The following is a 23,848-nucleotide window of genomic DNA, read 5'->3' as shown; positions in this document are numbered from 1 at the left end:
GGTGAACATTGCGCAACTAGTTTAAAACTTGGTTTTGTCTTTAAACATTAATTCAAGAGATTAAAACTACGCATTTGTGATTTTTTTCCATGATTCTGGTTCATGTATTTTTTTTAAATTGTCTATAGTTTATAGTATTTTTTAAAAACAATTCTTTTTTGTAATATTTTCATTCATAAGGTCAAGCAAAAAAAATAAAAATAAATAAATTGTAGCACTTGGAGCTAGAAGTGAATTTCAGTGATTTTCTTTCATTGTAAAACAAAAAATGAATTCTATTTAGCTGAACAGAAAACAATAGGATGTTTAAAGTTTAACAAAAAAAAGCACTAAAATGTGACCGTTAAAGGTTTATAGATAATTTTGCATCACTAGTCAAGATCATTTAGCAATTAAAGAAAAAAACTTTTAGCACAAGTTTGAAACATTAGGCATATTTTATTTACCATAAGGGCCAAACACAAAAAGGTGACAGCAACCACAAAATGGTTTCCCATAAACTGAACAAAATGTAGTCTGAACCTTTGCCACATTTTAAATAATATAATAATCAAAGTTACAAAATTCAACACAACAGATGAACAAATTTAGAAGAATATATGGTTTAAATATTTGTTTACACAGAAAGGTTTGCTGCAGACTGAAAATGCAGAAACGCTGAGATGATCTCAAACTGATCTCAGTCAAAGAGCTCATCAAGGATGCTGGCTGAGGTGTGACGTGTTGATGGCTACAAGGGAAAAACATACAAACAATCAGTTCTAATTTTCAAGTAAACAATATTCCACATTCTCTTTATAGACAGGAAGCCACAGGCACATAATTCAAACCCATTGTTGTATATGTGCAGAACAGGGCTATCCTGTGTCAACTGAAGTTACTGATATTAGAGTATTAGAGTCTGATTTTCCATCCATTAACAGGCATTTGAGGTGCTATGTGACCTGCTGCTGCTGTACAGTGCGGCTTCTGTCCGCGACAAGCCTGTCCTCCAAACGCTGGTCCACCTGCCGTCCGATTCTCTGTGCGCTGAGTTGGCATCTTTTCTCCTGGACTTTGAACTGGATGCTATTCTTATATAAACTCAGATTACAGTGCCAACTCTAATAACTGAAGTTATTTTTAATCTTTTTTAGAGCAGTACCACAGGCTGCCACACTGAAAGCATGTAAACTCCTGTGCATTTACAATAATATTGCTAATGGCTTCTTCTATTCCTCCTCGGTAACAGTTAACATAGGCGCCAGGGTTTTCTTTGGCACACTGCAGTTTGAAAAGCTGGGGGAAATTTCAAGGTCCATGCCCTTCCCTCCATCTTTATGTTCTCCTCCAGTAGCAAACCAAAGTCGCCTTAATTTGCTGCTGGAAGAGTTCAAACTTCACAGAAATATTTTATATCCCGATTTCAAGCATTAGAAACAGAATCAGCATGACACTTGTGTAGTAATAGGTCTGAAGGCAGCTCCTCAAAGTCAATACCTCTTACTTGTTTACAATAACATTGATGAACATTTGTTGTTTTTACCAGTGTGTAGTCATTGTCTTTGTCACTTTCGTAATCTTCGATCTCCGGCTCCCTGCCTTCTGAACTGTCGCCTTCAGCTCTTTCTGAAATGTCATCCTCAATCAGGGAAAGCCTAGGTAGCGATAACAGAGTCATTATTTTCCCCATACTCCTGTCTGAAAGTAGAATTTTACTAAAAAATAAACACCAGCCTTACAAAGTCAGGTGAGAGTCCAGATCTTGCTGTGTAGCAGTCTGCAGAGAAGAAGCTTTTCCTTGTTTGGTTGGCTTTACCTTCCGCATGTGTGAACTGCGAAAACAGCACAAAACATTTGCAATTTGCAACCTCATTTCTATATTCCTTGGAGTCTGGTTTATTTCAATACTGACTTTCGTTTTGCCTGGTAACATTCTTATTAAATTAGAACGGAAAGCAGACCGGCCTGCTGTTGGCGGGAAAAAGCCTGCAAGTCATTTATTAAACACAAATTGAGGCTTTTGGCGGATGTCCAACTGTAACAGCCTGAATGCTGCAGATATTCTGATGATAAAATCTAACTCACTCTGAGGAGAACTCATCTTCTGACTCCAGCTCAGTCAGGCCACTCCCACTCTCTGACACTGTGGCTGTGGGCTTCTTGGCAGCTGGCTGTTTGGTTGTCTGTCTCAGGGCAGTCGAGGTGAGGGCTGGAGTGTGAAGGTGGCTCTGGATACTGCTGGTCCCCAACAACGACGCTCTGGTAGTGCTAGACGCTGAATCTGGACAAGACAGACGCCAAGTCGCACGTTTCCAACATTATTTGTTCTTTCTGATTCATGTAGCACATTTTAAATACTACTGATAAAAAATATAAGAATTTAGTGTCACCTGGAGCTGTGGTCTTCTTGCGTTTGGCTACAGGAGTGTCAAGGAAGGAGACGGCTTCGCCTCCCTGCTCTGGCTCTTTGTATTTGGATGAGCGAGACTCCAAAGAACGCTGATACAGTTTAACAGATGGCCAGGAGAGGGCAGCACGGGGACACTTAGATTTCACAAAGTCAGCTCTGGGAGGGAAGAAAGAGTGACAGGATTGAAGGACAGAGACCCTGGGAAGCTCTGATGACGTTTTTACGTTGCATTTGATAGACCTGCTAAGGTTTCTGGAGATTAGCTGGGCTGGCATCATTTACTCTTCTTTAAAACTCAATGTCTGATTTTGGCAAGTGATAGATTAAGGAAAAACAAGAGGAGCAGTTCTTGCCGAGTAAATAAACCTGAACCCGACACTGGAACACTGGCATTAAAGTGAGAAACATAAAATGGGTTTTTTGTTATCGGCTCAGAAACAGACGATTTTCAGCTTGACCCGCCCTGAGGTCAGAGGAGGGACAGAAAGTCTAAGAAACATTAAATATCGAAACCATTTATTCAGGCTGTTACAACAGAGCACATTTTTGTAAATTTGCCGTTTTGATTGTTTAGTATGAGACTTTTTCTGGTGGGAACCCGCCCTGGGAATGTTTCTTCAAATTGGTGACACAAAGTGTTTTTAAAGCATATCTCAGAACGTCTTAATATATTACAGAAAGGTTGATCTGTTTTATTCTTTTGAGCTTTCAACCTCTGTCAGTCATGGAAATGCTTTATCTGGAAATATTAGGGTTTAAAATGTGAACCCCACAACACATTAGCCTTTCTTTTAAATATTCAAAACCTTGCTTTACAACACATGCTGTCTCACACACCTATGAATTGGCCTCTGGTTGTTCCTAATATAAATGAAAACCGCTCCCAGGTCAACGCTTTACAAAAGTAAAAAAATTTAAACTGGCCACTAAATTTCTGATTGGTAACAGCATAGAGAGACACACAGATGGCCTTTTTTTTTTTAACTGTGAGATTGATTGGGCTTGTATGAAAACAGATGAGTTTTTCTTTGTGGTTCTCACAGTTGGGCGCGGTCCTGAGGAAGCAACTTGAAACTGAACTCGCTGAGGATTTCTAAGAAGGCCAAGTTTGGATGCTCCTCCTCTCCTTCCTGCCCCACGTGAAATGCAAAACGGATACCGTCCCTGACAGCAAATAAAATACGAGCAAAAACATATTAGAGATTATTGCACTAACCAAAAGGCAACAGTATGAAAGCTACGGTTCACAATAATGTGCCAAACTTCATTTCAATGTTGTTATAAAACCTGAGTTAATATGTTAAATATCAAATTTAGAGCATTCTGGTATAAACTAAGGGAAAATATTCAATAAATTAGAGTGTATTTAGAGAAATATGTTACTAACAGGTGTAGGACCACCAGTTGTTTGCGGGCTCGATGGAGATCGACGCCAAAGCTCATGGCAAGCCTCCTGGCCAACTCTCTCATCTCGGTGAAATCCTGCTGGTTGTGGCCCTCTGTAAGCATCTCGGAGAACAGCTGAGCACACAGAGGCATGACTTTACATAAACATGGGGCATGCATTGCATAGAGAAAGCTTTAATGTTTCTGCTCTGGTTTTCAGTCTGGGTGAATGCCAATTGTCCTCTAAGTGATTCAAGTTCTAGCGAATTTGTCTCAAAACCTGGAGGATTTCACTGTATTAGTTGCAGAGATACAACTATGCAACTTTGGACAGGTTTTGTGACATCCTTATTTAATTTAGCAATAAATACTTTATTTTAAAAGACAGGTTAATTTTCTGTTTCTCCAGAAAGTACCAAAAATATGAAGTTGTTATTTTATAGCTCTTTAGGATGAATCAGAATACTCTAAAAATCAGTACTGGTAGGTCAGAGCTTTATGAAATATGTGACTGGAGATCTGCCACAAACCCTCTGATTGGTGCATCTCAACTCACATTTGTACCTTGAACATTTTTATACATTTAAGGTAATAGATATTAGTCGGTGAAGAAAAGAGAAACTTTCTGTAACAGCTGTACTACATGTTCAGTTTCCACTGTGTTTAAACTAGTACTGAATGCACATCTTTCTTCTATAGAGCTACTGCCACGTACACCCACCCCATGCCATACTTCTGCAATGCAAACTATTAGGAGGGAGTTATAACAGTGAAATGGAGAGCCCACCTGCTGCAGGCTCAAGCAGACAATCTTGGCACTCTGTATGGGGTTGATGAGCTTGCTCTTGCTCACAGTCTCCTTTATGATGTCTCCAAAGTCTTTAAAGTACTGTAAGAAACCAGACATGACGAAATGTCAGTGCACCATTTAATCGTAAGTGTCTAACAACGTCAAAAAAAAAAATCCACTCCACTCCGTTCATGCCATGTGTGCTTGTTTTAACTCCATTACTCATCTTCTGCACCTCGCTTGTTCTAAAACAAATTTTATCACCTTCCTACGCTTTCCACACATCCTCTCCAATATTAATCATTTTAAATAGCCTTTCCATATCGGGCTAATTTATCCAAGCATGATTGGGCACACATATTAAAGATTAGGCTAAATCATCACTCCACCTTGCTATAGTGCTTGAAGACATTGGTTGCAGCACTGAGGTCCAGGACACCGTAGATGACCAGCTTACAGTAGCCACCCAGCTGGTTGCGTTTCTTCTGAAGAAGAGCCACCTTATTTTCCAAACCTTCATCTAAAGATAAGAGAGCAAAGGTTTGATAACATCAAAAAGCAAGACGTATAAAACGGTGTCACGAAAGACTTCTTTTACAATTACATATAGAAGCAGAGGATCCAGATGTTTATAAGTCAGAGGCGAACATGTGAACAAAAACATTCAACACCAGCGTCTGCTGGTATTAAGAGACATATGATGAAATAGTCTTAAAACCGTACGAGAACAGGCAGATCTGAGAGAATAGTCTTCTGGGAGATTCATTTCATGAACAGCCAGGGGAAAACCAGAAGCAACCAGTCAAGCCGCTTAAAGCCGCTGCAGGAAGCGTCCCAGGTCATATAAACCTGAAGTCAGAGTTGGCACTGTAATCTGAGTTTATATTAGAATACCATCAAGTTCGATGTTTTCTGAGTCGGTGAAGACGAAGTCCAGGAGAAAAGATGCCAACTCAGCGCGCAGAGAATCGGACGGCAGGTGGACCAGCGTTTGGAGGACAGGCTCGCCGCGGACTGAAGCCGCGCTGTACAGCAGCAGCAGGTCACATAGCACCTCAAATGCCTGTTAATGGATGGAAAATCAGACTCTAATACTCTAATATCAGTAGATCAGAATTAATGGTTAATTTAGATTTAGATGGTCTGATTTATGTTCACTTGGATCAAAAGTATAATTCACCACAGATTCAGATCGTTCACCACATCCTGGTACATTCCTGGGTTTTATTACAAAACACCAGTCTTGTAATAACTCGATTTAAGTACTCTTTTGTAAACCCCAAGATTTTAAATTGAGGCATTTTAGTTTCATAACATTCCCAAAACATAATTTTAATACATACATATATTTTAAAGCCTAATTTGTATTTCTATTTTTGTGGCAGAACTGGGAGCTTTTGCTCCAGCTTATATTTGCGTGTCAACTATAATGTTAAACCTTTTTTATATATTTTTAATTCCTACATGGTCTGCACAGAGGATGATGATCATTTTAACAAATCTTTTACCTGATCCCTTATCTTGGTCTGGTCCAGACACAAACAAGTCTGACAGATTCTGCAGAACAAGCGGACCTCCTTCTTCAGACGCTTTAAATCAGCCTGGGAGAGAAGTGGAGTTATAAATTTATGAAAACATAATAAAATAACAGTAAAAACGCTGCTAAAGCCTATATAAACCCTTTGTCATGGAATCCTCTACCTTTATCATCAGTTCAACATCATCAATTAGAGATTTATCTATTTTTAATACCCATAAGATGTGTGATTCTTTAATAAAGTTCTGACCTTAATAGGTTTTTGCATAATTGGCCTGCAGGTAAAATATCTGGTGAATTGTTTGATACATAATGGCTCTAAAAACAGCCAAGACCTTCACTAACAGATGATGGAGCGGCTGTGACACGATGGCACCTTGTTAATTGGCTCAAACTAATCCAGACAAGGCGACGCCACCAGAATCCAGGCTGTGTTCGAAGGGTAAAAATGCTCAACTTTAGTCAGAGACCGTTTGATTCATGATTTTAAAAAGAGAAACAAGCACCTCAGCTGCTTTGATGTTGACTGCATTCACTTTTGCCCACATGAGGTGAAAAGCTGCACACTTCAGAGCCGCCACCATGAGCTGAAATTACACAGAGATGAGTTAAAAGTAGCTTCTGTCGAGATTTGAGTTTAAATACAAAGAGTTCCTGGAACTTCCTCGGATGCACCGCCACCAAGTAAAAATGAAACCTTTTCTTGAAAAAAAGTGGTCTCACATGGAGCACAAAGGCAAAAAACATAGAATCGGCTCTATTTCTAGCTAAATTAGATGTTAGGGCACTATAACTATGAAATATATATTTTATGCACAACATTTGATCACACTGCCCTACTCTCTCATCATTTCCATGAGATAAAATCCCAATCAAACTACATTTACAACCTTGCACCATCAAATAAAATGTTGCTATAAACCTCCGTGTCAAAATCCAAGGATTCTATCCTGCTTTTCAGCAACTCAAGACAGGAATCAAACAGCTGCCATCCAGTCGGGTCCTTGGCACTGAAAAACACACAAAGATTAGAGTCAAATGCTTCTCTGTGATGAAAGGCAGAGTCAGTACAAAGCCTATCTATTATAGGACCTCACCTGCTCAAGGCAGCAATCCTTTTCAAGGCTGTAGCTGCATTGTATACTCCATCCTCATCTGCTGTACCCTAAGCAATAAAACGCAGCAACTAAAACACTCAAAGAGGATATAGGAGCCAGTCTGCTGTACTAAATGCTGCTCTTAACGATCTACTTATTTCCAAGCACATAAGTGTGTGTAGGCTGTGGATGTTAATGATTTTTAGTGAAAGCTCTAACTCCTGGTATGCGGGCTTTCACTGAGTAACTGTCGAACCTCCAGTAAGTCACTTAGGTAGGTGTTGAAGCATTCAGTCAGGTCATCCAACAGCTGACCGAATGCCAGGTGTGCACGGGAGGAGAAGGTGTAGCAGTCTGAGCAGAGAGTGCTGGCCAGTCGGGCGCAGGCCTGCAGCACGGCCGCATCCGTGTGCTTTTTCACGATGCTACAAATCTGGGACAGCAGCAGGTCGAAATGCTGAGAGAAACAGGGGAGACAAAAGGGAAGGATCAAGAAAACGATGCATGCTAAAAACTTTGTGGGGTGGATTTGTATTCAACCCCCTTTACTGTAATACTTCTTAATAAAAAAGTACAAAAAAAAAAAAAAAAAACTATGTTCAGAAGTTACTGTAATTAGTAAACAGATTGGAGTGGTGTGGAATTGAATCCTTCTTAAATGTTTTGGGGATTGAAGCATCTTTAAAACCAAGGAGAACCCCAGGGAGGTCAGGGATAAAGTTGTGGAGAAGTTTAAAACAGGTTATAAAACAAACGCAGTTCAACCTATCATCTGAAAACAAAAAGAGGATGGCACAACTGCAGACAAACTAAGACATGGCCATCCACCTAAAAGCAGGCCAATTAGAACTCTAGGGGAGCTGCAGAAATGTACAGCTCAGGTGGACGAATCTGCTGCTAGGACAGCTTGTGAAAGAGTAGAAAAAAAGTCACCGGAAGGAAGCCACAAGCTGGGCTTGAAAACAGCAGACATGTGGAAGAAAGTGGTCTGGTCACATGAGACCATGAATGAACTACAGACCAATCCATGAATAAAACCTATATGAGGGTGAAAAAGGCTGGAGAAGTACAACAACTATAAACATACAGCAACAGGAAGCACAATGGAAGGGTTCAGATTAAAGCAGGTTCATTCGTTAAAATGGTCCAGTCAAAGTCCAGACCTAAATCCAACAGAGTCTGTGGCAAGACTTGGAAACTGATAATTGATCTCTATTACCTCTTACCTTTTCAAGCCACTGAGTGCTGCTGTACATGTCCAGATCATAGTAAAGAGGAAGTCTGAGGAGAAGGACCACCTTCTCTGCATCAGCTGAGTACTGTAGGTGAATATAAAAACAAGCTTAAAAAAAAACAACGGTTCTAAAGTGTCCATAAAAATAAAGCACAGTAAATGAGTTGAGCTTTGTACCTTGGAAAGCAGCTGTGGTAGTATAGGGATGAAATGTGTGGTAATGCGAGTCCTGTCTTGCTCCTGAATTTTCTTGTGCTTCATACTCAGGATCTAATATGTGTCAAGCAGTTCAAAAGGACACAATATTTAACCTGAATATGCTCGAAAAAATGAGTAACAGCATCTTCAATTTTACTTAGCTTTAAAGCTAGATTTTCCTCTCTAACCTCAACTGTCCCATAAAACGGTTACAGCTGAGTGTTCTCGCACCTTCTTGCTCTGAATTCTCCCAACTGGTGGAGTTGCCTCTGCTGCTTGTCGGATGGAGCACACCATAATCTCTAAGAGCGCCCCCTCCTCCTCATACATAAGACCTGGCAACACAAAAGCAGAAAGCCTTAGCAGACAGGACATCGCAGAACAGGTATCTTCATTAGCACTGTGCAAAAGGATGTAAAATCAAGGTACCAATGATGGCTGTTAACATTTTTCTCTCACTCCTCACCAGAATCCTGCAGCAGTAAAGCTGTCATGACGTCCCAGTCTCTCAGCTCAGACCCCGCCACAGTCCACAGACTGTCCACCAGGTATGCACCATGCTCATGAAACTGTTGCATGAAACAGTTCAGACTCAGCAATGTTTTAAACTACACTTATGTTCAAAGAATGCAAGGTCTCAGTTAGAAAGCAGGTTTGTTGCTGTTCCATCTGCTGCACTTCGCTTAGATGAGCATAGATTTTATAGGGAACTCAACTTGTTCTAAATACGGACTTTGATGACAACAACAAATAAGAAAATTTGGGATCTATGAGGGAAATTAATCTAAGAACAGCAGCTCAGAAGGAGCGAGACAGAAAGAGAAAATGGCTACCTCACTCTGGATGTAGAAGGATATGAGTATCTGCAAAAAGGCTGCGTTGCTGCTGTTATCATCCTCCTGGTTGTTAGCAGTAATCACACATTTCAGCCTGTCACACATAAATAAACATGGACATTTCACATAAGAGAATATAATGGAAAACAGGTCCTTCTATAAAACAATGAACAGGTGGAAAAGAGGTACTGTTCTCAGTGCTAATACTGTGGCAGCTCCTACAAATCCTCCTCAGGGATTAATGCTTCTTCCAACATGGAACATACTTGTTGTAGAGGAAGGCACCGGCTGCAGATGCCAGGCCTCGGTGTGATGTGTAAACCACGGGATACATGTGGCCGCACTCCTCCTCTTTCAAGCCTTCCTCTGTGCTGCTGCAGGTGTCAACACACTCAGTCAGAACAGTCAATTTCTAACAAATAAACCAGGTCGAAAAAATGTCAACAATGTATTTAGAAAACAATTTTTTAAAACGACATTGCCTTGCAAAAGTATTTACGCCGTCGAACCTCAAACCTAAAAGAATGTCAATACATTTAGGTTTTTGCATAGAAAACTTACAGGTTTTCTATGTGGAGTGCGTTAATTTGAGCCCCCTTTACTCAAATGCCCCTAAATAAAACGTCAGAGAGCCATCTTCAGAGAAACATTGAAAGAAAACAGCCATTGTTGAAAATAAACCACAAGAAGTCTTCTTTGCCCTTTGTCACAAGCCAAGTAGGGGCACAGTAAACGTGTAGAAGAAGGTTCTCTGGTCAGCCTGCATGCAAAGCACTGTGGTGGACAACTAACATAACCCTGAACTCAGCTTCCCCAGCATAATGGCGGAGTCGATAGGAGGATGGATGGAGCTAAATTTAAAGCAATCCTGGAAGAAAACCTGCTAGAGGCCGAAGAACATGAGAATGGGTCAAACATGGTAGTAATGGTAGATTTTTAACCAAAAATTTTATCCTTTTTCAAAAGGTCACATTTACAGCTTTAAATGAGCTTTATTTGGTTGGAGCGAGGGCCGAATTGGCTCTTTTGTAAAGGAATGTAAAAGTCGCAGACCCCTGGTCTACAAAATGTTTTTAGTCTGTTTTCAATAACAAAAACAAGAACTTTCTTTCAAAAACCTTGCTGTATTTAGCCAAGTTTGATGAATGGGTTTGTCCAAGTTGGTTTTTGAGTAAAAAGTCACTGAAAGCTTGTGGCCTGACTTAAAATGACATTAAAAATGAAAATAACATGGCTAATAGAAAAAAATACTTTGTGTTATTCCCAACGTTTTCCATTTAAGAAGATATATAAGTACTCGTACTCGTCGTCTTCCGCTTATCCGGGACCGGGTTGCGGGGGCAGCAGACTCAGCAGAGACGCCCAGACGTCCCTCTCCCCAGACACCTCCTCCAGCTCCTCCGGGTGGAGGCCAAGGCGTTCCCAGGCCAGCCGAGAGACATAGTCCCTCCAGCGTGTCCTGGGCCGTACCCTGGGCCTCCTCCCGGTGGGACGTGCCTGGAACACCTCCCGAGGAAGGCGTCCAGGAGGCATCTGGTATAGATGCCCGAGCCACCTCAACTGGCTCCTCTCGATGTAGAGGAGCAGCGGCTCTACTCCGAGCCCCTCCCGGATGGCCGAGCTCCTCACCCTATCTCTAAGGGAGTGCCCAGCCACCCTACGGAGGAAGCTCATTTCAACCGCTTGTATCCGGGATCTCGTTCTTTCGGTGATGACCCAAAGTTCATGGCCATAGGTGAGGGTAGGAACGTAGACCGACCGGTAAATCGAGAGCTTTGCTTTTCGGCTCAGCTCTCTCTTCACCACAACGGACCGGCACAATGCCCCCATTACTGTGGCAGCCGCACCGATCCGTCTGTCGATCTCCCGCTCCATTCTTCCCTCACTCGTGAACAAGACCCTGAGATACTTAAACTCCTCCACTTGAGGCAGGAACTCCCCTCCAACCTGAAGAGGACAAGCCACCCTTTTCCGGTCGAGAACCATGGCCTCGGACTTGGAGGAGATGATCTTCATCCCAGCTGCTTCACACTCGGCTGCGAACCGCCACAGCGCATGCTGTAGGTCTTGGCTAGAGGGGGCCAGCAGGACCACGTCATCCACAAAAAGAAGAGACGAAATCCACTGGTCCCCAAACCAGACCCCGTCCGGCCCTTGGCTGCGCCTAGAAATCCTGTCCATAAAAGTTATGAACAGGACCGGTGACAAAGGGCAGCCCTGCCGGAGTCCAACATGCACCAGAAACTTAGTGCTGGCAATGCGGACCAAACTCCTGCTCCGCTCGTACAGGGACCGAATGACCCCTAGTAAAGGGCCCCCAATTCCATACTCCTGGAGCACCCCCCACAGGGCATCACGAGGGACACAGTCGAATGCCTTCTCCAGGTCCACAAAACACATGTGAACCGGTTGGGCAAACTCCCATGAACCCTCGAGCACCCTGTAGAGGGTATGGAGCTGGTCCAGTGTTCCACGGCCGGGACGAAAACCACACTGCTCCTCCTGAAGCCGAGGGTCGACTATCGGTCGGACTCTCCTCTCCAATACCATGGCGTAGGCCTTACCAGGGAGGCTGAGGAGTGTGATCCCCCTGTAGCTGGAACACACCCTTCGGTCCCCCTTCTTATGAAGGGGGACCACCACCCCAGTCTGCCAGTCCAGAGGCACTGTCCCCGACCGCCACGCAATGTGGAAGAGGCGTGTCAACCATGACAGCCCTACAACATCCAGAGACTTGAGGTACTCAGGGCGGATCTCATCCACCCCCGAAGCCTTGCCACCGCGGAGCTTTTTAACCACCTCGGTGACTTCAGCCTGGGTGATGAAAGAGTCCAACCCCGAGTCCCCAGCCTCTGTTTCCACCAGGGAATTCGTGATGGCAGGATTGAGGAGATCCTCGAAGAACTCCTTCCACCGCCCGATAATGTCCTCAGTCGAGGTCAGCAGTCTCCCACCCCCACTGTAAACAGTGTTGGCGAAGCACTGCTTCCCCCTCCTGAGGCGCCGGACGGTTTCACAGAATCGCTTCGAGGCCAACCGGTAGTCCTTCTCCATGGCCTCACCGAACTCCTCCCAGGCCCAAGTTTTTGCCTCTGCCACAGCCCGGGCCGCAGCACGCTTGGCCTCACGGTACCCGTCAGCCGCCTCAGGAGTCCCACAAGCCAACCACAGCCGATTAGACTCCTTCTTCAGCTTGACAGCTTCCCTCACTGCCGGTGTCCACCACCGGGTTCTGGGATTGCCGCCGCAACAGGGACCGCAGACCCCACGGCCGCAGCTACGGGCAGCAGCATCGACAATAGATGCGGAGAACATGGTCCACTCGGACTCTATGTCTCCAACATCCCCCGGGATCTGGTCAAAGCTCTCCCGGAGGTGGGAGTTGAATACATCCCTGGCCGAGGGTTCCGCCAGGTGTTCCCAGCAGACCCTCACTATGCGCTTGGGCCTGCCAAGTCTGTCCGGCTTTCTCCTCCTCCAGCGGATCCAACTCACCACCAGGTGGTGATCAGTGGACAGCTCAGCCCCTCTCTTCACCCGAGTGTCCAAAACATGGTCTACATGATGGTCTGATGATACGACAACAAAGTCGATCATCGACCTCCTGCCTAGGGTGTCCTGGTGCCAAGTGCACTGATGGACACCCTTATGTTTGAACATGGTGTTCGTTATGGACAATCCGTGACTAGCACAGAAGTCCAATAACAAAACACCACTCGGATTCAGATCGGGGAGGCCATTCCTCCCGATCACACCTCTCCAGGTGTCACTGTCGTTTCCCACGTGGGCGTTGAAGTCCCCCAGCAGAATAATGGAGTCCCCGGGAGGGGCACTATCCAGCACCCCCGACAGGGACGCCAAGAAGGCCGGGTACTCTGCACTACCACTCGGCCCGTTGGCTGAAATGATAGTCAGAGACCACTCCCCAACCCGAAGGCGCAGGGATACGACCCTCTCATCCACTGGGGTAAACCCCAACACGAGACGGCTGAGCTGGGGGGCAACAAGAAAACCCACCCCAGCCCGCCGCCTCTCCCCGTGGGCCACTCCAGAGTAGAAGAGAGTCCAACCCCTTTCAAGATGGGTTCCAGAGCCCACGCTGTGCGTGGAGGCGAGCCCGACTATTTCTAGTCGATATCTCTCGACCTCCCGCACCAGCTCAGGCTCCTTCCCCCCCAGCGAGGTGACATTCCATGTCCCTAGAGCCAGCCTAAGCATCCGGGGATCGGGCCGCTGAGGTCTCCACCTTCGTCCGCCACCCAATCCTCTTTGCACCGGTCCCTCAAGGTTCCCCTGCAGGTGGTGGGCCCACTGGGGGATGGCCTCGCGTCTCTCGTTCGGGCTTGGCCCGGCCAGGTCCCGCAAGGAGCAACCCGACCACCAGGGGCTCTTCGACGAGTCCCGACCCCAGGCCTGGCTCCAGGGTGGGACCCCGGCTCCGCCGTACCGGACGACGTCACGTGCCTCGATATTTTGGTCCTCATGAGGGATTCTTGAACCACTCTTTGTCTGAACCATCATATATAAGTGTCTTTTAAAATTTCATCCAAAAAAATTACCAAAATTAGTTTTGGTGGCCTATCACCCATATTCCGAATAAAAATATTAAATATGTGATTACAACACGACAGGAGTATGACTACTTTCGCAAGGTGCTGTATATAAAACAGGCAATGGCTACAATTTACCTGCTTAAAAGGTCTTTATCTTTTCTTATTAGTGAAATGATCTATCACACATTTTCAGAAATGATCAGAAGTCTTTCTTTGATTGCTAAGAGGCTGCCCTTATTTGTTTTTGGGAGGACATTATATATCCATCATCCTCATAAACAGTGCCTTGTTTGCTGCTGCAACAGCTCTGATTGTGCAGATCCTGGACAAAGACATCCGGTTCTGATAATAGATTCTTTAGTTGTTGTGTATGATGGAGTGGGAGTGTGTGTGTGTGTGTGTGTGTGGTGGTGGTGGGGGGGGGGCTGGTCCCCTGGGGCTTTGGATTGCTTCCAGCAGATATCATCAGATGCAAAAACGAAATCAATATTTAAAGCACAACATTCCTTTGTAGCAAGTCGATTGCTGTCACATGTTTTACTTGTGACAAATTTCCCGACTGATCCTTCAAGATCAGAATTAAAGCTCTAAACAATTAAGGAAGATTAGATATTCTGCATTTTCTTTAATGTACTAAAAATATTCCTGCACTGCTTCAACAAAGAAACCATCAACGACAGAGAAAGCCCTCACAGTTGGATCATGAGCAACAGATTGACCACTTCCACTGCCACGTCTGGGTCTTTGTCCAGCACCATGCTGAGAATCCTCTCCTGAACACACACAAACAGAAATTCAGTTATGCACTGCTATACACTCACAGAAAGGTACAACTGCGCCAGCAGCCAAACAAGCTGATGAATAATATGCATAAATGCACTGCCTCACACACACACACAAACACACACACACTTTTACTCGCTGATTAGGATGTAAGCCACAGCACAAAAAAAGACCATTTATCTGCAGCAGCACATGTGGCTTAAGAGGGCTTTCATGTGTTTGAGAAGGGCTTATTAACTATCAGTAATTGGCGGCAATTAACAGAACCAGGCACACGCCCAGACAAAGAATCGGACCATACCAACAAACAGAAGTGGTGCAAAGACAAAAAAAAAAAAAAAAAATGAATAGGCATTAAAATACAACGTGGAGGCACAAAAAAGTGGGTGGAGAAACACAGTCAGGCAACAAAGTAGAAACAAAACAAAAAGAGCAAACAATAGATGGTAGACAGATGTTGAGAAAAGAAGCCAGATAGAAAACACTGAGGCAGACGGGGAAAAAACAGAGGGAGAAAACAGGCATTTAATGAGGCGTGAGTCCAACCCAGAGAGATGCCTCACTTTAAATCTGCTGGTGAAAAGCTCCAGGCGGCCAATGAACTCCTTCTCCTGGTACAGACCCTGCAGGGCACGCACAGACTGCAGACGCACTGGACTTTGCTGCGGGAAAACGGAGTACAGTAACGTGTTTTTATGCAGCGTGTACATACACTCCCTGAAGCCTGAGTGTGTTCTGAGTGGATGTTTCCCCCAGTGTACAACATTCCTATAAAATGGACTAAAAAAAGAAAACCTGATGAATAGATGAAACATTGCCAAAGAAAACCCCAAAGAAGTTTCAATGTGTAGTGTGAATAGGGATTACTTTTCTGCAGATATTCTGCAGCAGCATTCTTTATGTGAGTCAGTCAAAAGTTGTACTTCATTTTTTTTATTTTATTTTACTTTTTGCTCTGCAGAGAGCTCCAGACAGACATTCTCAATAGCCGTTATCAAAAATGCTTCTGGAGCAAAGAGAAAACCTTGTTCCAGAAAAGGCTGACAGCCTCCCCCATCTGTGTTTACCTTGTCATGTAAGGTCCATCCCAAATATTTCAAGCATCCATCATTGAGGAAGTTTTCAGGGTCCGTTTTCAACCAAACCCCCAACTCCTCAATACAGGTCACACGAATGTCTGGCAGCCGGTCGCGGTAGCGGTGCACAAAGACGCCACGGAAGGTGGCGTTGATCATGAAGGAGAGCTCCTCTCTGTTCTCCTGCAGCTACATCAACGCCATTGATATAAACACAGATAGAGACACGAGTTATAGAGTACTGCAAAACTCCCAGGTTTATCCATCTGTAAACATTTCATGCTGCTCATGGCACTTTTAGCTGTAAAAACACTGTTCAAGTCTAAGGACCGAACATTATGGATCCCGCTAACATTATCCAAGGGGGCCCAACAGGACCGCCCGTCCCCTCAAGAAAATCCAATCATGTAAACGATTAAACGTCTGTATGTGTTTACATAATACGATATACCGTGGTGGGATTTTGTTTATATTGAGAGAGCGGAGCGGAGAAGAGAAATCCCGTGGTGGTTTGTGCCCTTGTATGGAAGCTCGTATGGGCCAAACCTCTCATTTACTTGGCGCTTTAGAAAAACAGCCAGGCTGGGTTGTAATTTGTTGACATGACTGTAGGGAAGCATTTAGGTTAAAGAATTTTCTGAACAGATTTGAATGGGCTTGTGGAATTTTTCGAGCTTCTGTGAAGCACAACAGAAACCCCGGGTACTCCAGTAAAGTGCATCTTTCTAGGTAGAAGCTGGGTTTATGAAGCTAAAGGAAAAGGAGGAATAAACTGATACGTCTTTGCAAAGACAAAGAACAATGATATCACAACCTCTTTGCTTTGGCTGATCATTATTAATTTAAAACCTTTTGAAATCTAGCGTCGTCATATCGCCCAGCCCTAATCTGCGACTGGGTCAGTGTTTGTGTGCCTGCATGCTTTACCTCTCTGATGGAGGCCTTCAGCTCCTGCAGCCTGTCAGAGGCTTGCTCATGTGGTCCCTTGCTGTTCTCTGTGTCGCATTGCCGCTGGGTGGTCTGCAGCTGACCTGATACTGCCACCGCCAGGTCCACCAACCCTGTCATCAGCTTCATGGCTAAAACACGATAAAAGTCGGACACAATTACATCTTTGAACAGTATTCGTACACCTTGAACTTTTTCACATCTTGACAACCATAACGTTTACTTTATTGGATTTTTTTTTAGGTGATGCACCAACACACAGGAGTCCATAACTGTGAAGTGAAAAGAAAACACAGCATGATTTTCTTTAACATCTAAAAATCTGAAAGATGTGATTTAATATTCAGCCCCTCTGACTCAGAGCTTTTAGGACGTCTTTAGTGATATGCCTTTATGTCTATGGTTCTTACCCTGCTTAATGTTATTCTCATTTTATTGTTGTTTCATTTATGACTTATTTTTTTATGTTGTCATTATTTTGTTCATTTGATTTCTCGCTCTGGGAACCAATACAGTTTTGTTGTAATGCTGGCAAAAGTGTGCAATGACAAATAAACTAGAGTCTTACCAGGTTTGTTCATCTTCAATTTTTTGCATATTGTGGTTAATAAAACAGCTCAAGCTCAGTCAGACTGGATTGAGAGCTGAAACTATTGTATGGGAGCTTTGGCTACTGTTATCTGCTGGAAGGTGAATCTCTGCTCCAGACTAGTCCTTCACAGCTTTCGCCCTGTGTTTCGCTCCATCCATTGTTCCATCAAATCTAATCTGTTATTCCTGTCCTGCTCAAAACAAAAATTAATTCATCATCCCACAGCATCATGCTGCCGCCACCATGTTTAATGGTGGGGATAGTGTGTCAAAGATGATATGCAGTGTTCATTTTGCATTTCTTGTGTTTCGCACATAGATCAAAACGTTTTCTTTTGGCTGATCTGACCAGAGCTTGTGGCAAACTTTCAACAGAACTTCTTTTTCCTCCAACAATGGCTATATTCTTGTGACTCTTCTATAAAGACCAGATCTGTAGAGTGACTGATAGTTGGCCTGTCAGCCGATTCTCCCACTTAAGTTAAAAACCTCTCCAGTTCCCCCATGGGCCTCCTGGCTGCTTCTCTAGTGCTCAACGTTGCTCAGCCTAGAGGTTTAGATAGATGACCATGCCTTTGCAGTTGTGCCATATTCTTTCCATTTTCAAATGACGGCTTGACCAGTGATCAATGAGATGTTACAAAGCTGGGATTACTGTTATATAACCTAGACCTGCTTTCACCTGTTCCACAACTTCATCCCTAAGCTGTCTGCTGTGTTCCTTTTGTCTTTATGATGCTGTTTGGTCATTAATGTTCTCTGAGGCCTTCACCGAACAGGTGCATATATACTGAGAATAAACTGGTCATAGGTAGACTCCATTTAATAATTGTTAGATTTCTGAAGGCTGCTTTAGTTGCACTGGATTTTATTAAGGGGCATCAAACTAAAAGGGACTTTATACATATGGGCCAAATCAAATACCATTTCCCTTACTTGGTACTATAACGTGCTTCTTTATTTTTAATTTATCACATAAAAGATTAAATTTTGTGGTTGCAACATGGCAAATTGTGAGAAAGATATGAATACTTTTTCAAGGCAAATATGTAAGAATTAGGAAATGTACCACTTTGTGCGGCAGCTATGATGTTCTGACATGCTTACCCAGAAAGGTACTGGTGTGTCTGAAGGCTCTGACCTGGGAGTCCGACAGGCCGGTGAGCAGAGCCAGCAGGGTGTGGAAGAGAAATTCGTCGTAAACAAAACTATTGCGACATGAGCGCACCAGGACCCGAATAAACTCACACAGACCGGCTTTGAAACGCTTCACCTGAGGACCGGGGGTGCTCAGAGGGTAGTTCACAGAATCCTGACCAAAAAATAAATAAAATACAAACAACAAAAATGTCTTTAATATTCTGTAATATGTTTTGTATAGTAATATGGAGCCTGTGGTTTAGTCTGCTAATGACAAACGCAGTGATGATTAACTAATTAATGTGTTAATTTATAACCATTAGATTGTAATTAGCCTTTTTAGTCAAGCTGTGCGCCATCTTTCAGATCACGATCTCATGGAACATAAGAGATTACTAGACTTTGGAAACTAATTCCAGGGTTAATCAAACTGAGACAGAAGAAAAGGATTGATTTGCAGAGATGTAAAAAAATACGTTTACTGTTGACATTTTTCCAAAACTAGATTATAAGTAAGCTTTTGTTTCCCTTACCTCATTGAACTCCTTTGTTAGTTTGCTGATAATGTCAGCGTTCTCCATGCTTTCAAACATATCTCTGCTCACCACACCTGAGCAAAAAGATCCACATTAAAATCTCAATAAAGTACAGGACTAAAAACATAATTTAGAACATATGGTATCTTCACGTTTTCATTTTTCCTTTGCTTAAATGTAATGCTGTCAACAGCACAGAGATCAATACTACAGATGACAGCCTGAGCGGCCTTCCGTTTAACCTCTGACCTTTACATCCGCAGCATTGAACAATGAAGTTGATGAGCACCAGCAAGCCTGCTTCTCGGCTCTGTTTGTAGCTGCACAACCACTCCTCCACCACCGTCTACGATCGACAGGGAGACAGCAGTCAATGAGGAAACCGCACACAGATCAAAGATCAGATAGAAATAAAATGGACAGCATGGATTTCAGATTCACTCCTTTCCTTTTGTTATGTGATTATTCCTCCTTTTCTTTACTCAACACAGACTGAAAATAGGACAACAATACTTGGGATGGACAGTGTTGTCAATCATTGACTCTGTGGCCCAATGAGATTCATCGTCCCTCTTTGCGTATCAAAGGCAATACTTTAAGACCACGTGTCAGCCACACAATCATCTCTCTTTTTGTCAGCTTGTTTCACTTTTAACGGCATATGCCTCCATCAGCACCTCTCTCCCTTCATGTTTTTATCTGTATCGTTAACTCCTGAGTGTGCTTTTTGCCTGCTTATAACACTGTGCTCACCACCATGGCACTTTTTCCAGAGCACACAGCATCATAGATATCCTTCGCACTGATCCCCTGGCTCTCCTCGGTCACGCTCTTCATACGTCTAAAGGAGATCTTTCTGGATACCCCCTGGGAGGGAGATTGCTGCTGCTGGGAGGGGTCAGGAGGGCTTGGGATGGGGCTGCTACTAGGGCTGGATGTCACCCTCAATGCAGCATTACGCCTGGGTCTCTTTGGTGGCTTAACATGAAAGAGAATTATTTAAGAGTATGTTGTGGACTCGTAGTAACTGTGAATGAAGACTAGGTCCTATTCTAGGCATTTATAACAGAAACCTCTTATACAACAATGAAAAATGATAACTCCATTGGATAAATTGAAAAAAAACTAAACTGGAACACAACCTACAAATCGTACACAATTATTCAATGTAAAAATTCCATACTTTTCCTCGTTTTAAAGTTTCATAGCTCTTTGACATTTTTTGCCATTCCTAAAGGTATAAAAAGTAAAAAAAAAAAAAAAAAACTTCATTGAATTTAGGGCAGATGTATTTTTTATAGACAGGGCTTAAATACAGAACCTGCAAAAACCCTAGAGTATAAGAAAGTAAAGAGTTGGATAAATAGACTGACAGTGGATGGATGGATGGATGGATGGATGGATGGATGGATGGATGGATGGGCAGAAAAATTAATTACAAATATTTTCCCATATTTTACTTTTACAGACTTATCCAGTTCTGGAAAATAATCTAATAATATGACCTTACAAACCCTTGCAATCGCAAAACTAATGACTTTAAAGAAAATCAAATTTACCTGGGGCCCAGTTACTAGCTGTTTACTTCGCTTTGTGCCTTTTGTCTGAGCATCACAGATACTAACAGATTCTGAGGAAAGATCCAGGTCCTCAAGACTGGTGACAAAAAAGACAGAATAAAGACAAATCTCAACAAGAATGAAAAAAATACTATTATTACTAAAGAATTATGTAAGCAAAAAAATAAACAAGGTCTATAAAAGTATTTATAGGTAATGAACTTTATGGTGACTATTCAAAGTTAACCGGATAAGTGCAGATTTGAAACATGGGCTTGGTTGATTTTACCTGTCACTAACTGAGCTTCCAGTTTCCATTTTAGCTGAAAGAGAACACCACGGATAATTGTGTTACGATTATAAATGACTAAATAGCTTATTTATTCATATTTACAAAAATGGAAACTGATGAGTCGACAAGAACAAAACTAGTACAACTTTTGCATAAAAAGTAAACGATTTACAAGGACTGTAGAAACTTTCAAGTTAACTCACTTACCACTTACGTCTTTATACATACAAAAATAAATATATGTCACAACCACAGAAAATCCAGCTGAATTACGGGGCAAATGTGTCGTTAGCCGACATAAGCGTAGATCAATGACCCTTTGAAAATATATAAAACACCAAACTACTATCTGCAACACATACAACTACTAAAAAATCACAAGTACACACGACGTAAAAAGCTTTATAATCTAGAAAGAAAATAATTTAGCTAAACTGTACCTTAGTCTTGGCTAACTTTTTTCTTCTTGCTACAGTAAAGGTAGTAAACTACCCGCGAACAAATCCTCACTGCGGATTGGCCAACGTTTTCTCATTCTGGAGCCTGATTGGTTATTTAACTCCATATGTGAAAATCATTTGCAACTTAGCAGATTGTATCCTTGCATTCATTATAAAGGGTTTTCTGTTTAATAATTCAGGTTGTGTTTTTCTGCCTAGTTTTTTAACACCCTCCGGGAGGTCTAGTGTTCAAGTAACTCCTTCTCTCATATTTAGGCTCTTCTCTCTCTCATCTTCCATTGTTATATGGGCTCAAATGATTGTTATATGGGCTCAAATGAAGCAGGCTGAAGCAGGCTAAAGAGCACCTTCCGGTTTACATTTCAAAATAAATCGCCCGTATTTCTGGTTAACTGTTAATGAAATTAACGCGCCAACATGAAATTAGTTCTAAATATGGCGTCTGTTGTTGATTGGCAATACTGCCTATCTAAATCTGCAGAAATAAATACTGTATCCTGTCAAACAATAGTCTACAAGTTGCTTTATCTTTACACTGTGCTTGCACAAATTATCTACAGTGCCTTGCAACAGTATGCACACTTTATGCTATGAACTTTCACATTGTCACTCTCAATATTGTGTGTATTTTATTGGTATTTTATGTTACACTCTTCTACAAGCACCACATCACAGTGAAGTGGAAGGAGAACGACACATGCCTTTCAAAATCAAAATCTGAAAAATCTGGTTAGCATTGCTATCATCCTGCAAGTTTACCAAGTCATTGCCGTCCACCTAAACCCACATGTTGGGCAAGAAGCACATTAAACCTAGAAGCAGCCATAAGGTTCATGGTATCTCTGGAGGAGCTGCAGAGATCCATGTCTCAGGTGGAAGAGTCTGTCAACATGAAAATGTTGTAATTATATTCTCCATAAGTCCTACCTGTATGGAGGTATGACTAGGAAAAAGCCCATAGAGCTTGTGTTTGCAATGACATGTTGAAGAAGAAACTGATCAGATGAGACTAAAATTTAACCATTTGGCCTTGGTGCATAAAAGCTATACAATGGGTTCACTATTTTTTGTCACTAATTTCAGAAAGTGAAACTATATTATATTTAATAGATCCATCAGAGCCTTTATTTGTTGTCATTATGATGATCACGGCTTATATCTAATGAAAACCCAAAATTCATTGTCTCAGAAATGTTGAATGTTGCATAAGATTAATAAGAAAATAATATTTTACACAGGAATGTCCTCCTTCTGAAAAGTACGTTAATTTCTATGCACTCAATACTTGGTTGGTCCATCTTTTGCATAAATTACTGCATCAGTTCGTCGTGGCATGGAGGCGATCAGCCTGTGCACTGCTGATGTGTAACGGAAGCCCTGGTTGCTTTGATAATGGCTTTCAGGTCATCTGCAGTGTTAGGTCTGGTGTCTCTCATTTTCCCCTTAAAATAGGTCAGGTCAGGACAGTTTGTTGGTGAATTAAGAACAACATAATGGTCAGTGATGCCACCTTGAATCTTTTGACAGTGTGGAGGGGGGCCAGGTCCTGAGGAAAAAGGAAATCAACATCTCCATAAAGCTTGTCAGCAGAAGAAGGCATCAAGTGGTCTAACGTTTCCTGGTAGATGGCTGTTGTGGCTGTCTGGTTGGTTGCGGACTTCAGAAAATACAGCAGATGACATGGCACCCAAAATCATCACTGACCGAAACTTCCCACTGGATTGCAAGCAATGTGGATTATGTGCTTTTCTATTCTTCCTTCAGAGTCTGGGACCCTGATTTCCAAATTAAATGCAAACTTTACTTTCATCTGAAAGGAGGACGTTGGACCACTGAGCAACAGCCCAGCTCTTTTTCTCCACAGTCCAGACAACACACCTGTAGCCCTCGGATTGATCTGTGTGTAGTGGCTCTTGATAGGCTGTCCACCCCTAGTGAAGCTCTCCTAAATAATTTTATAGATTTTGTTTGATAATCCATTACAAAACATTTATACATTAAATGTGTTTTTAATTAGTGTAATACTCATAATTTTTGAGAGGCTGAATTTTGGGTTTTCATTATCTGTAAGCCATAATCATCAAAATTCTGTTCAAGAAATAAGAATTTGAAATATTTCACTCTATGTAATGAATCTATATAACAAGTGAGTTTTGCTTACTGAAATGAATCACAAAAAATACCGAAATTTTTCATGATATTCTAATTTGTTTTAGATGTACCTTTTAGATGTACCTTTTCTGCAGCAGGAACAGGGAAAATGAATGAAGCCAAACACAGAGCAATCCTGAAAGAAAACCACTAAGAGTCAAACACTCATTTGACCACGAGGAGGCGGTTCATCTTCAAGCAGGACGACTACCTGTAAACATACAGCCAGAGCTACAGTGTAATGGTTTAGATCAGACCACAATCATGTTTTAAATTAGCCCTCCAATG

The 23,848-nt window shown here is 42.5% G+C and overlaps 1 protein-coding gene across 5 annotated transcripts; it reads right to left on the bottom strand.

The window, feature by feature from the left end:
• Positions 1 to 418: 418 nt before the first annotated feature.
• Positions 419 to 23,650, bottom strand: LOC124860561 (cohesin subunit SA-2). Of its 5 annotated transcripts, none has more exons than XM_047353976.1 (32): positions 23,632 to 23,650; positions 20,946 to 20,979; positions 20,657 to 20,753; positions 19,851 to 20,075; positions 19,347 to 19,443; positions 19,095 to 19,171; positions 18,529 to 18,733; positions 16,810 to 16,961; positions 15,874 to 16,071; positions 15,370 to 15,468; positions 14,717 to 14,796; positions 9,737 to 9,844; positions 9,468 to 9,564; positions 9,101 to 9,203; positions 8,866 to 8,969; positions 8,614 to 8,706; positions 8,429 to 8,521; positions 7,459 to 7,659; positions 7,203 to 7,270; positions 7,028 to 7,115; positions 6,612 to 6,692; positions 6,077 to 6,169; positions 5,463 to 5,631; positions 4,958 to 5,088; positions 4,566 to 4,667; positions 3,780 to 3,913; positions 3,434 to 3,556; positions 2,373 to 2,548; positions 2,068 to 2,263; positions 1,722 to 1,814; positions 1,526 to 1,637; positions 419 to 730 (listed from the first exon to the last, which is right to left on the bottom strand). In XM_047353976.1, the coding sequence occupies exons 2-32, from the start codon at positions 20,972 to 20,974 to the stop codon at positions 680 to 682; spliced, it is 3,675 nt and encodes a 1,224-aa protein (XP_047209932.1). In that variant the 5' UTR covers positions 20,975 to 20,979; positions 23,632 to 23,650; the 3' UTR covers positions 419 to 679. The 5 variants fall into 5 exon arrangements, with proteins under 5 accessions (XP_047209932.1, XP_047209931.1, XP_047209928.1 ...); XM_047353975.1 differs by lacking the exon at positions 23,632 to 23,650 and adding an exon at positions 21,389 to 21,454; XM_047353972.1 differs by lacking the exon at positions 23,632 to 23,650 and adding an exon at positions 21,156 to 21,365.
• Positions 23,651 to 23,848: the final 198 nt, after the last annotated feature.

This window comes from Girardinichthys multiradiatus, chromosome 23 (genome assembly GCF_021462225.1).
Source record: "Girardinichthys multiradiatus isolate DD_20200921_A chromosome 23, DD_fGirMul_XY1, whole genome shotgun sequence".
NCBI classification, from domain to species: domain Eukaryota; kingdom Metazoa; phylum Chordata; class Actinopteri; order Cyprinodontiformes; family Goodeidae; genus Girardinichthys; species Girardinichthys multiradiatus.
This window is presented reverse-complemented; position numbering and strand designations above follow the sequence as displayed.